A 13,884-nucleotide genomic window follows, 5' to 3' on the forward strand; every position below is an offset into this window, starting at 1 on the left:
AGAGAAAAGAGAAATGAAGAGGGGGCAGGGGACAAGGAAAGGGGAACTGGATGGGGGAAAGTGCTCCCACGGTGCCAAACACTTCTCCAGAGCTTCACAAGAGCTGTTCCCTTAATTATTCATGACTTAATGTGCAGCAGTCGTTGGAATAAATCAGGATTTACAGCGTTTAGAAGCAAAAATCTCCCTTTGTGAGGGGACTGGAGGGCTCAGGGGTGGCACATCCCTTCTGTCTGGGAGCACTGAAGCAAATATTGAGAATCTGAGAGCTTTTGGAGGGGACCAGCTCTGCCTGGGCATTGCAGAGATGCTCTCAGGGATATCTGCTGCCAACTGCCCCATCCTGCCCACCCAAACCCCCTGGAGCACATTCCCCACCCCTGCCGGGACAAAAACTGAGGTCCAGTCACCAAACACCATCACATTGCTGCTTTTCTCTATTTTTTCCCCTCTGGGGAGAGAAAATGTCTTTTCTCACATTTTTCTGAAGTCATTGTGTGTTTTTAGAAGGAGGTGCTAAGCCAGGGAGGATTTCTTCCTGCAGGCGTGTTTTCTCTCAGACTTCCCTTCACACAGCAGTGCCCAGTGCTTTTTGAAATCCTATTTAATTGCCCTTTCACCCCTGCTTGGATTCACTGGTTCCTTCCTGGGGGGAAGGCTGTAGGGTGATAACAAACAGGGGACAATTTGGGTCCCCATCCTTGTCTTAGGGAGTCACTGTGACATCCCTGTCCTGGCATCAGGGTCCCTGTCCTTGTAGGGAATCATTGTGGGATTCTCATCCTCACAGAGGGTCTAAACCCCTGTCCTTGAGCAGGACATCCCTGCCCTCTCAGGGGATCTCCAGGGGATGGCAGCAGCTGAGAGGAGCTGGTGTCTCCCACAGGGAGTCACATTCCACTGGGGACAGCCAGGATGGAAGGGGACAAGAAGTTGGCTGAAAAATCCAGTCTGTGGGACATTCCCAACATAAACAGCAGCTGCTGTGGTCTGGAAAATCCCACAGAGCCTCATGCTGGGGGTATTAGAGCAGGACAGGGCAGGCAGAGGTCACTGTGAGAGGGCAATGGCCAGGAGAGCAAAGCAAGAGCTGAGCTCTGCAGAGAATAAAGTGATCAATCAGCACTTCCAGCTGGCAGGGACAAAAAGTCACTTTTGTCCATCTGGGCAAAAAAAATGGACCTGCCTGTAAGTCCAAGGAAAATGATCTTCTGTCACAGAATCCCAGATTGGTTTGGGTTGGAAGGGACCTTAAAGCTCATCCAGTGCCACCCCTGCCATGGCAGGGACACCTCCCACTGCCCCAGGGAGCTCCAACCTGGTCTGGGACACTTCCAGGGATCCAGGGGCAGCCACAGCTTCTCTGGGCACCCTCACAGTCAGGATTCCTTCCCAATGTCCCATCTAACCCAGATGAAGCCATTCCCTGTGTCCTGTCCCTCCATCCCTTGTCCCCAGTCCCTCTCCAGCTCTCCTGGAGCCCCTTCAGGCTCTGAGCTCTCCCAGCCTGGCTCCATATCCCAGGTATCAAGCAGCAGGGCATTCCCAGCCCCACAGGAGCACTGATTTCCCTCCACAGGAGGAGTTTCTGGTGGATCAGGGGAGATCCATGGAGTGGGACAGAGCAGAGCAGGGTTGCACAGTCCCTGCATCCCATGACTCAATCCCAAACCATCCCCGGGATCTCAGAGCGAGGTTGCTCAAGAAAAAAAAAAATCATGGAAAGCTGAGGAGGTCCAGAGGAAATGGGCAACAGGAGGCTCGTGATTAAATGGTTTTAACTCATATCCTAAAGATCTGCTTGGGGACAGGAATGTGTAGGGCTGGCTCACACTGAAGGTCTCTTTGTAGCTTGTCTGCACCAGCAGACATGAGCTGGGATTTAGGGAATGATTCCAAGCACAAGGGAAGCCAGAACAACCTCAGCTGGTTCCCAAAAGCCAATCTAGCCCCTGTCTGAAGGGATCCCCACCCCCAAGGCACTTGGGGGCTATCCAGGGATTTATCCATGGGTGGGGACAAGGAAAAGCTGGGAATTGCAGCCAGCTGGCCCCTCTGACATGGGGAATAGTTGAAGCTGTGCCATCAGGAGCCAGGGCTGGCTGGGCTGTGCTGGGAAGCCTTTCCCATTCCCTGGGAATCAGACTGCAGAGTCAAGTCAGATAAAGTAAAATATGTGAGACCTGTCCCAGCTGGAGCAGATTCCTTAGAAAGGAAGAGAGAAATCCCTGCTGGGGAAAATTCCAGCTTTCCCTCTTACTCAGCCCAGGCAGCATTTTGGTGACCTGTGTGTCATCCCTGGAATCTTCCTGCATCCTCCCTGGCCAGGTTGCCTGAGTGGGGAGTGACAGTGGCACCTGGCAGTGTCCCATCACCCAGAGCCCTCTCTGTTGTGGGGTGGCATCTCTGGGTCACCGCGGTGCCAAAAAAGCCACAGGAGTTCCCAGGCCATGAATCAAAGAGGGATTTCCTCCAGCCAGGGCAGCCCTGGGGTGACACAGCCTGAATCACATTCCCAACCCTCCCATTTCACTCTCCATGGCTTTCTCCTGAGCTGCTCTGCTGCCAGGGACAGAGATCCCTGTTTGCTCACTCCCAGCAGTGGGGACAGGGACCCACCTGCCCCAGTACAGAAAGTGCACACAGCAGTTCCAAACTGGGAGAAAGGACTGTGTGTCCCTCTGGATGCCACCCTCACCCTGGGGGTCTCTGCTGCAGGTGCCACCCAGGGTGGCCATCCTGGTGTCTTTGGTGCCACACAGGACAGGAGCCATTCCCAGCACCAATGCTGGCACCTCCAAACCTTTTGGGATCAACCTCCCACCCTGCTCCAACAACCCAAAGCTGCAGCATCATGTGTGAGCTGGAAGCCACAGACATTCCCAACTCCTGTCTCCAGCACTATTGGAAACCATGGAGTGAGGATAAACAGGGTTTTGGTGGCTTTTTATTTATGGATTTTGGGTTTTGCTGATGCCCCAGGGACGGGGATGAGTGGGAACATGGAGCACTGCCAGGTGGGACACAGGGACACAGGAATGTCACAGCCAGCCCTATAATTAAGCCAGCACTTCATTAAGCTCCAAGAGCACTTTGAGAGCATCCCTGGTAGGGGAAGACTGGTGAGGAGCTCAGAGAAGGAATGAAACAGGATCCTGCCTGCACCTGGAGCTGTGCAGCCTCACTGCTGCCTCCCCCAGCCTGCAGGAGAGCCAAGAGCCCTGGAGCTTTTGGGGTTTGTCCCTCTGGGGTCCCCTGGGAGTCAGAGTCCCAGAGCTGCCAGCTCATCTTTTTCATGCTTTTCTTGAAAGGATGAGTGTCACCAGGGTGGGACCCAGTAGGGGACAGCAGCCAAGTCACTCAAACCACCCTGGTTTTGTCCTCCAGGCTCATTCCCAACACCTGGGGATGGGTTTTGTCACACACCTTGTGTCCCTTTGGGGCTGTGCCCTCCCTGGGGAGTGTGTGGGGATTCAGGGAGAGACAGGGGGTTCAGCAGGAGGGAAATGCAGGTTAAAATAAAGGCAGGATTAGACTCTGGACACATTTGCCTGGCAAGGAATCCCACCCAGATATTCCTGGTGCCTGGCCCTGCTGCCTGCTTGGATTTACACCCAGCTCTGGCTCAGTGGGAGCAGGCTGAGGTTTCTCAGCTCCAAGCTGAGTGTCTGGAGGGGAGAATCTGCTCCATCCCTCTGTCACCTTGTGCCCTCCAAACGCACACAGCCCCTTTGAATCCAAAAGTGCTGATTTCTGGGGGCAATGAGATTATCCCTCTATTGATAAGGAGGATGATGTTATTCACCTTCCAGGTCCATGGGGTGGGATGTCTCCAAAGGAAACCCCACAGATCCCCCCACTGCCACAGGAAGGGTAATTCATGGACAGATGTTGATCATTCCCCTTTCCCATCTCTGTCCCCTGTGTCTGGGAGCTGCCCTGGCTGGGGGACTCTGGCTGCTGTTCCAGCTTTGCTCCTGAAACCTTTTCCAGCTATTTTTGGGTAGCAACTGCTTTTCCAAATGTTTGCTTTGGTGTTGGTGCCTGCCCCTGCTCACAGCTGGGGCTCCCTGCTGTGCTAAGCTGAACCCTCCCAGCTGCAGCATCCCTTGTACTCCCACATCCAGGATCACACCTGTCCCCACTGTGTCCCCACCTGTGTCCCCACAGCAGGTCCAGGATCACAGGGAGTCACCTCAGCCCTGCCAAGCTCCCACTCCCCATCCTCACAAGCCAAGTTTAAGGAGACTCCAAGACTTCAAACCCAGCAGGATCTGAGGAGATGCTCCATGCACTGCACTGAGGTTTTGTTCTCCCCTCTCACGGAGCAAGGCTGGGATAGGGACATCATGGATTTCAACCCCAAGTGCCTGCTCCAGCTCTGGGGACAAGAAAAAATGACCTCAAGTTGCTCCAGAAGAGGTTTAGATTGGCTATCAGGGAAAATTTATTCATGGAAAGGGTTGCCAAGCACTGGAGAGCAGCCCATGGCAGTGGTGGAGCCACCATCCCTGGAGGGATTTAAAAGCTCTGCGGACGCACTTGGGGGACATGATTTGCAGTGCTGGGGACTGGATGATCTTAGAGGTCTTTTCCAACTTCAGCAGTTCCATTATCCCATGGTTTTGCCCTCTCTGAGACCCCTGGATTTTACTCTTTGTGGATCCCTGTGCAGAGTGAGCTCAGGCAGTGGCCAACGCAGAGAACACCACCGAGTTTAACAACAGAACCAACTGTGCTGCCAGCAAGGCAAGAAATCCCATCTGATGGGCTCTTCCCCATCTCCCCTCCCCACTGGAGAGCCCAGCCTGCCCTGCAGGGCTGGAGCAGAGCTGGGAGCTTTCCCACCACAGCCACAGCCACGCTGGGGAACCGTCCCGTGCGTTACCACGGAGCTGAATCATGGCCTTGCAGCCACTCTTTCAACACACAGGAGGGATTTGGCAATTCCACGGGCTATTAATAGAGCCAGGCTGCTCTGTTGGGCCCCACGCCGTGCTGGAGGGGTGAGGGAGAGCAAAGCAAACTCTCAGGGAGGTGAAGGGCTGAGTTTACCTAAGGAGAGGTCGGGAAATAAGCTGTCGGGGAGCAGGAACCGAGCGCTGCCCTCTCCCCACTTATCGCTCCCAGCGAGCCAAGAGGGAACAATGCACAATGAACAACAATGTCCCAAAGGGAATGTGCCACCTCTGCTCCCTGCACGGCACCCTGAGGGGCTCCTGCTTCTCAGGAGGAGCAGGAAAAGCACTGGGAAGGGATTATGGTGGGTGCTGCTCTTCCAGCCTGGATTTGGGTTTCAGCCCAAGAAATGAGGACCCTGAATGGTTTGGGAATGAGCAGGGGAGCAGAGCTGTGGCTGCACTAGCAGGACAGGTTGGAGGTGGAGCAGGGAAGGGAAAATACAGACAGAAGGTGTTCTGTGAGGAGCTGGTTTGGATTGATATTCCCAGCTCCATCCCAATCCCCTCCAGGAGGATGGAGCCAGTGGTGTCCTCCAGACCCAGCTCCTGCTCAGGTTGGGCAAGGGATGGAGAGCCCACCCTGGCCACCCTGCAATCAACAGGCTGGGGGTACTTTCCTGGGCCATTTGGATTTTTAGCAGTGAAAGTGCCAGGTGGAAGAGCTCTTACCTCCCATCCCAGCTCCACCCTGCACTGCACCCCCTCCCCCAGCACAGCTCCTCAACTCTGCTAGGATTGCATCCATCATTTCCCATCCCACCTCTGGACCAACATCTGCCTGTCCCTGTTTGCACCTCAACTCTGCTAGGATTGCATCCATCATTTCCCATCCCACCTCTGCACCAACATCTGCCTGTCCCTGTTTGCTCCTCACCACCTGCCCCACACTGACAGGCAGCAGGGGCGTTGTGTGGGGTGGGGGAGGTGGTTTGGAGGGGTGGGGACACACCGGGGTGGGGACACAGGGGTGGGGACACACAGGGGTGGGGACACACCGGCAATGATGGACACACCACGCAGCTGCGGGATCCATCCCCACCCCACCAGGCGATGCCAAGGGCACATCCAGGGCACCAGGATGGATTGCATCACGCCGGCTGTCCCCAGGGGAGGGTGAGCTCTGGAGGAGCCTTTTCCAGACAGCAGCAGCAGCTCAGCCTCACCCGGCAGCTCCGCACAAACATTCCCAGCCAGTCCTGAAGCAGGGACGGCTGCTCCAGGGCAGGGATCACGGCCAAGCCAGGCTGGAGAGGAACCTGCCCCGCAGGAAAAGCATCTCTGCCAGGCTGAGCCACCAGAGGGGATGGAGGGATTGGTTGTCACTGTCCCCCAGCCCTGCCAGCCTCCCTGTCCCCACGAGCCAGCTCACCAGGTCTTGTCCTGCTCCACATGCTGGCAGCGCTGCTGGAATCTGTCCAGGTAGATCTGTGCTTCCCTTGCCCTGCTCCTGCCTGGCAGCATCTCCTCGTCCTGTCCTGTCCTGCCTGCTGCAGCCACCTCTTCTGCCATCCCAGCTTATCCCAGAGCATCCCTGGCCAGGAGGGACTGTGGTTACCCATCAGTGCTCCACGATGGGCTGGGAATTTGGAAATTCGCAGCCAATTAGGAAAATCCACCTTCCAAGACAAAGGGTGAAAAACTTTTTTAAACATGGAAAATACAACAGACATTTTAATATTCCCTCTGCCCTGTAGTGAGCACTGCTGCCAGCCTGGATTTGTGGGATTCCTCAAGGATGGGGACACACCAGAGAATCACAGAATATCCTGAGTTGGAAGGGGGCAACAAGGAGTGCACAGAGAATTTCCTGTTGTTTTTGACAATAAATTGTTTTGCTTTCAGGACAAGCACATAATCCTTTTTTTTTGGGTGTGTGTGTATCTTTGTTTTATCTTCTGATAATTAAAACACCCCCCTGAAAGGCTCCTGAAGCACATCCAAATGTCCACTGAAATGAAATCCCACCAGAAGAAATCAGTTTTGAAGTCGCAGTTGATCCATATCAGCCAGGAAATCTTCAGCTGAGCCTGCACTCTGAGGAGGCAGAGCTGTGGTTTTGGTTCACCCAGACAAACACGACTTTTATTGTTAAATGCTTGAAGAGGGAGCTGATAACATCTCTGTGGAGGTGATCTCACATCACTCAGCAGCAGCATTGACACAGGGAGGTTGATGAGCACCAAGATCTCCAGTGTGCAGGAAAGATGCTGCTCCTCCATCCTCCTGGGACAGGACAGATGCTGCTCCTCCATCCTCCTGGGACAGGACAGATGCTGCTCCTACACCCTCCTGGGACAGGATAGATCAGATCCTGCTCCTCCTGGACAGGACAGATCCTGCTCCTACACCCTCCTGGGACAGGACAGATCAGATCCTGCTCCTCCTGGGACAGGACAGATGCTGCTCCTCCTGGGACAGGAAAGATCAGATCCTGCTCCTCCATCCTCCTGGGAATTACTCTGTCCCTCACATCTGCCCCCAGAACACGAGCTCTGCCTCCTCTACCTCACTTCTCAGCCCAGGCTGTAATTCCAGGCCATGCTGGATGGGAATTGGAGTGGCCTTGTCCAGTGGAAGGTGTCTCTGTGCATGGCAGGGTTGGACTGGATGCCCTTTAAAGGTTCCTTTAAACCCAAACCACTCAGTGATTGATTCCATAAACACCTTCAGAGTGTTTATTTCCACCCTGCTCTGCCCCCAGAGCTGGAGTTGTTGGAAACAGCCAAGTGCTGGAGCATTCCCTCTGGTGGAAAAGGAATATTTGGGATGCAGACCCCATCAAACTGCCCTCAGTATTCCCAATATTTTCCCCCTGTCCATACATAATCTGCCTCCATGGATTTTGGGTTACACAATGGAAAAGACATTTTGTATTGAAAAATAAAACCCCAAAACCACCTGATGTGATCCATGAGTGCATCCAGAGCAAACCCACTCCCCATCCAGCTGGGTTCTGGCAGGGATGGGACATGGAGCAGCACATCCCTTCCCAAATCTGCACTGGCACCAGCAAGGTGGGCTCAGCCCAAAGCTCTGGGCATGCCAAGGCAGCCTGGGAGGCTGGAGCTGCTGGATCCTCTGGTGATGATGGGGATGAAGGCAGCAGGATCCCCACAGGATCTGTTCCTGCAGCAGCGCTGGGAGAGGCAGGGATTTGTGAAGCCACAACGGAGATGTGGCACTGACCCCTAGTGACAAACTCCTGCCCCAGCCCCGCACGGCAGAAGGGCTGTGCCTGGAAAAGGACACGTGGGTAAGAGTGGGGATGTGGGAATGCTCCAGAAACCTGGGAAAGGGAAGGATCCTGCTGATGAGGGGCACCCACGACAGGCCCCCTGCTCCCCTCACCCAAAACAGATACAGAGGAGCCTGCTGGACATGGAGTTTATTTAAGATGCAATGAAAAAACCCCAATTATTGCACTTCAAACTGCCAGAGGGGGTGGGATAATTGGAAGAAATTCTTGGCTGGGAGGGTGGGGAGGCTTCCCTGGTGCCCAGAGAAGCTGTGGCTGCTCCTGGATCCCTGGAAGTGTCCAAGGCCAGGTTGGATGGGACAGAGGAAGGTGTCCCTGACATGGATGATCTTTAAGGTTCCTTCCAAGCCAGCTCATTCTGGGATTTGATGCTGATGGAGAGGGACAGGAGGGGAAATGAGCAATGCACAGTTGATGGAATTCAGCACCACCAGGACCTGAGGAGCAGAGGACTGACGGGAACACACCAAGGATCTGCTCACACCCTTCCCTGGGGAATGGTGCCTCTGATCAGCAGGCTGCACTTTATTCCTTTAAATACATACATTCTGGCTCCAAGCCTTCAGTCCAAAAATGGTCTCTCTCAATTAAGGGCTTCCAGGAGAGCCCAGGAATAATGATCTATTTCTGGATATTTCAGAAGTCTCACAGCCATGCATGCTGATTGCAAAATGAGGAATAGAGAGTCTGCAATGTCCCTCACCAGCATTTTTAACTCTTCCCAGTAATTTCAGAGCCCTAAGGAGCAGAGGAGGATCTGACTCTCCCAGCACATCTCAGCAGTGCTGTGGAAGGAAGATGTTCACTGAAGGGAGTGGGATGATCATGGAAGGGACCTTAAAGAACATCCAGTTTCAATCCCTGGCCATTTCTTGTCCAGATGTGCAGAGGCTGCAAATCCACCTCCCCAAGTTTTGCATCTCCCCACTCAAGTTTTGCATTTTCCATTCATTGGAAGGGTCCAGCCTTGCCCTCCATCTCCTTCCTCTCCTGCACAGCACTCAGCTTTCCACAGACCTTGCTTCCTGCTCCATTCCCAGCTCAGGAGGCACCAACCTCACTGCTGTCACTGAGAGCAAAGACAAATAGAGGCTGCAAATAACCCCCTGGGCTTGTGACCAAGAAAATGCCAGCAGTGAGGAAAGCCATCTCCCAACCTGCCCACCCTGGGGATTTGCTGGCAGAGTTTTGTCCCAGCTATTCAGGATTGTTGTGTGAGCTGAGCTCTGGCCTCTGGAATAAATCTGCTTCCATCAGATCCTCCTCTTCCCCCTGAATTCAGGTCACAAATCAGGTGCAAACACAACTGGGGGCTGGTTGGAGCAGCCCTGGGGTGGTGGAATGCTGGCTCCTCACAGTTCCAGTGCAGATGGAATCACAGGAGTTCCTGTCACACATCAGCAGAGCTTCTCCTGCAAGCAGGGAGGAGAAATGGGCTTTTCATCTTGGAATCACTCACCCCTTCCTGCTCAGGGGCAACTGAAGTGACTCTGAGACTTGGGGAATCTACAGAGCAGGGCTGGTTTGTCTTTTCCAGTGCAGCTTGTTGCTTGGTGAGCTCCCAAGAGCAGCCAGGAACAGCATGAGGGATGGACAGACACCAGGAGCCCCCAGCACTCTGCAGCAGGGAGTGACCTTTCCCTTCACCACTGACAGCTGCAATCACTTCTCTCCTTGGAGAAAAGGCTGGGAAAGTGTGAGGCTCTCCAGGGCAGTCTCACACCTTTCCCCAGCCCAGCTCAGAGCTCACTGTGCCTCTTGCCCTGCCTGTCCCTGGCTGCCAGCCTCGGGGCTGTCCCCCGCAGGCCCCTCCCAGCGACACCAACTTCCTCTGCCGTGCTCTGCTGGGATGGCTCTTCCCGGGTGGCAGTGTCCCCTCCAGCAGTGTCCCCTCCGGGGTTTTTGGGTGGCTGCTGTGCTGGGGTGTCCCCGGGGTGGGGGGACAGCTGAGGCACAGAATGTTCCATCATCTGCAGGAAGTTGTAAGCAGGGAGTGGTGGCTTCCAGTCCTCCTCAGCCAAGGTACCTGAGCAGCAAAGACAGTCCCAGTTAGCAGGGAATGAGTTATGCTCCATCTCCATGAGTATTTCCCTTACTGAGGAATTATGGCTTTTCCCAGGGCAGGGACACCTTCCACTGTCCCAGGGTGTTCCAAGCCCCGTCCAACCTGGCCTTGGACACTGCAGAGATCCAGGGGCAGCCACAGCTTCTCTGTGTCAGGACCTCACCACCCTCACAGTCAGAAATTCCTCCCCAATCTCCCACCCATCCCTGCCCTATGGCAGTGAAGCCATTCCCTGTGTCCTGTCCCTCCATGCCTTGTCCCCAGTCCCTCCCCAGCTCTCCTGAGGAAGGCACATCCATGCTGGCTTCCTCCAAAGCCTCATCAGGCTGATGAGACTCCAGGGATACAGTGAAAAGCTCCACAGAACAAGCCAATCCTTTATATCTTAAAGCCCCCAGCTTCCTCCTCCTTTCCCATCCAAAAAAAAATACAAAAAGAGCAGCTACTTCTTACACTGCCAACTGGGAGCTGGGAGGTTTTTTATTAGCAAGCTGTGGTTGAGAATGGCAAAACACAGCCAGATTTGGGGATAATCACAGGGAAAAGATGTCAATTCCAAACTATCCACGCTTGGCTCTGAGCATTAAACAGTCCCAAAGCAAACTTGTGAGTGTGGGCATTCTCTCCTGGCTGCACTATTTGTACTTCTGCAGCTCTAACAAGCAGAGCTGGTTTTTCCATCATTAAATTCCAGGGCAGACAATTTATTGCATGTAGTATCTCCTCATAAACAGACTGTGTGTGCTAGGGAACGTTCTAAACCTGTGTGGACTTACTGCTGGGAACCTCCAATCCTGCCTGGAGCTTCTCCAGCCACGACAAGATGTTGATCTCAGTGATGGACTGCTCTGCTGGGAACTTGAATACCTGACCCCCAGCATGGAGGTTCACCCAGAGGAGAGCAGGCAAGGAAGGTGTGGTGGAAAAATAAGTCCTCAGGATTCCATATCCCACTGGAGTCTTCTTCCTGTTGGGAAGAGGAGATTCAGGTTTGGCAGCACATCAGGACCCTTAGGTCACACCCAGCAAAGCACAAGTTGATTGGATTGCAGAAGCATCATCCCTGCAAGTGTTCAAAGCCAGGCTGGATGGAATATCCTGGATAGTGGGAAGTGTCCCTGCCATGGCAAGGATGGAATGAAATTATCTTTAAGGTCCTTTCCACCCCCAAACCACCCTGGCATTGTGCCCTGTTTGGTGGCAGTGCCATCTTGCAGTGGCACAGGAAGGTTTTCTGTGTCTCAGGGAGGCAGAGCAAAGGCAGATGTGTAGGTGGGGGAGTTCCAGGGCTCTTGTTCCTGGTGCATTACTGGCAGCCCAATCCCCTTCTCTCTGAGCACATGTGCATTTCCCCCTCAGCCAAGCTCCAGCCCACGCTGGACAGCCTTTCCAGACTTCAAAGCACGTTATGATTAAGCCACTGAAGTTTCTCTGGGCTTGGGCAAAACAAACAGAGGCCAAAAATTCAAAATGCAACTAAGAAGAGGAGGATTGAAAAAAAAATAAAAATCCCCTTTCCTACAATCTCCTATATCTCAGGTCTTGAATTAATTTTGTTGCTTGAATGCTTCTGGTTGAACCTTTTTGTGCAAACTTTCTTTCCCCAGTCAATCCCCTCTAATTGCTGCTGGAAAATCACCATAAAACATTCCAAGAGGGCAAACTTCCATTTTTTTTTTCCTTCCCACATGCACCAAAAATACAAATTACACCAGACCCAGGGTCAAGCTACTACAAGGACTAGAAGACATTTTCCTCTATTGAAAACAATTTCTGCAACCAATTAAATATTTACTAATTTTACTTTGTCAGGCAATTTTTACAGTTGCCCAGAACACTGAGTGAACCATTGCTCAATGGTTTGACCTCCCAACTCCTGATGATTTCAGACCCAATAATCACATTACCAGCTTGTGTTCTCAGCAATTGCAGCCTCAGGGTTTTTGGTTTTTTTTTCCTGCAAGGCTCAAAGTGAATTAATGGAGAGATTTTCAAACACTCACAGGTTCAACCAGCAAGCCACAAATTCCTGCTGGGCTCTTCCTTTTGCCAGCTTCAGCATTTCCTTGCTCTCCACCTGACTGATGTCACCAGCACTGAACAGGATGAGGAAGGGCTTTCCAAGCTGCAAGTACTGGGGCAGACTTGGCACAGTGATTTCTGGCTGCAGGACAGAACAACCAAGAAATTTGGGTTATAAGGAGAAAACAGGAGAAAATTTCACTTCCTGCTCTGACATGAGGCTGCAGTGTCTGTGGGGAATGTGGGAAGCTGGAACAGGGCTGGGATTTGGGTGCACTTGGAGATGTTTTTGCCCAACCCAAGTGCACCAAGAACAACCCAAGAACCCAAATGTGGGAGATGGGGATGTGAGCAGAGCAGGGAGAGACTCCAAAAAGCACAAAGAAAAAACCCTGGGAATAGGGAATAAACCCTGTGAGAGACCAACCCACTGCTACAGCAGGTGAATGACTCTCAGTCCCTCAACTGCAGGGTCTCCTGCTGCAAGACCACCCAGCAAACAGCAGATTTCTGTCCAGACTCCCTGCTCCAAGCCATAAACTTGAAAAACAAACCCGGCGCGATAAAAATAACGAGCGGACACGCCACGCTATAATCAGGGCTTTGCAAATGACTGCAATGAAAAAAAAAAAAAAAAGACATTTTGATTTTATTTTTACTCACAAAAATGTCCAGCAGTTCATATCTGATCATCTGCACCATGTCCTGCACGTTGTGTTTGGAGAGAGCGATGCCCTCCACGCTGCGGCCGCCGCTGCGGGCGAGGAGGAGAGCAGGGGGGGCCACCGAGTATTTCTGGGATCTGAAAAAGAGGGATGGGCACAGGGGGGTTGGAAACACCCCAAATGTGCTGCACACAGAGCTGGCAGCCTCCTGGAGACATGTCCCATGTTTAAAGCCAGGCTGGAGGAAGTTGGGATAGTCCCTGTCCATGGCAGGGGTGGGATGGGGTGAAATTTAAGGTCCCTTCCAATCCAAAGCATTTTGGGATTCTGGGATTTGATTCCTGCTTCTCCTTCATTTTCCCTCCTATGGTTGGGTGATACAAACACCCATCCAGGGCTTCACTCTGCCTCCCCAGCCAAGGCAAACAGAGATCCCAGATTCCATCCAAGGGACACAACCCACACAAAAATCCTCCAAGAGATCCAATTTTTGTCTCGGTGAACAAGCCCAAAAATGTTGGTGAAGTCCAAGCCTCACACAGGCTGCACCCAGCCACTCATGGTGGAGTTTATCCAAATTATCCTTCATTCCACAATGTCCTTCTGGTAAGAGGGTTCAAAGTATTCAAAGAAAAGCTGAGAAAGTGGGAAAAGCAAAAATAGGAGAAGTCTGAGCAATGAAAGGGCAGGGAGGACACCAAGGCAGGACAGCAATTTTCTGGAAGTTTGAGGAACTTCAGCCCTGGAGGCTCCAGATGGCACTGCCCAGAGGAAGGGTGTGACAGGGGAAATCAGCTGCCTCTGTGGTTTTTGGGGGCATATGTGGTTTGTTTTTCAAAGGCTCCTGGCAATTTTTCAGAAGCTGTGACACTGAAAATCCCGGAATGGTTTGGGTTGGAAGGGACCTTAAAGCTC

At 52.9% G+C, this 13,884-nt stretch overlaps 1 protein-coding gene across 3 annotated transcripts in view; it reads right to left on the reverse strand.

Moving 5' to 3' along the window:
• The window catches only part of TXNDC16 (thioredoxin domain containing 16), a 47,694-nt gene that overhangs the window by 5,725 nt on the left and 28,085 nt on the right, over nucleotides 1–13,884 (reverse strand). For 2 of the 3 annotated variants that reach the window (XM_033061917.1, XM_033061918.1), the window contains exons 17-20: nucleotides 12,968–13,106; nucleotides 12,286–12,446; nucleotides 11,059–11,249; nucleotides 8,693–10,243 (exon numbers count right to left, since the gene is read on the reverse strand). In XM_033061917.1, coding sequence (XP_032917808.1) covers nucleotides 9,957–10,243; nucleotides 11,059–11,249; nucleotides 12,286–12,446; nucleotides 12,968–13,106 — 778 coding nt within the window. In that variant the 3' untranslated portion in view covers nucleotides 8,693–9,956. Of the gene's footprint in view, nucleotides 1–8,692; nucleotides 10,244–11,058; nucleotides 11,250–12,285; nucleotides 12,447–12,967; nucleotides 13,107–13,884 lie in introns of those variants that run through there. The other variant, XR_004418167.1, reaches the window with a different exon arrangement.

The sequence above is a fragment of the Catharus ustulatus genome, chromosome 6 (genome assembly GCF_009819885.2).
Source record: "Catharus ustulatus isolate bCatUst1 chromosome 6, bCatUst1.pri.v2, whole genome shotgun sequence".
NCBI classification, from domain to species: domain Eukaryota; kingdom Metazoa; phylum Chordata; class Aves; order Passeriformes; family Turdidae; genus Catharus; species Catharus ustulatus.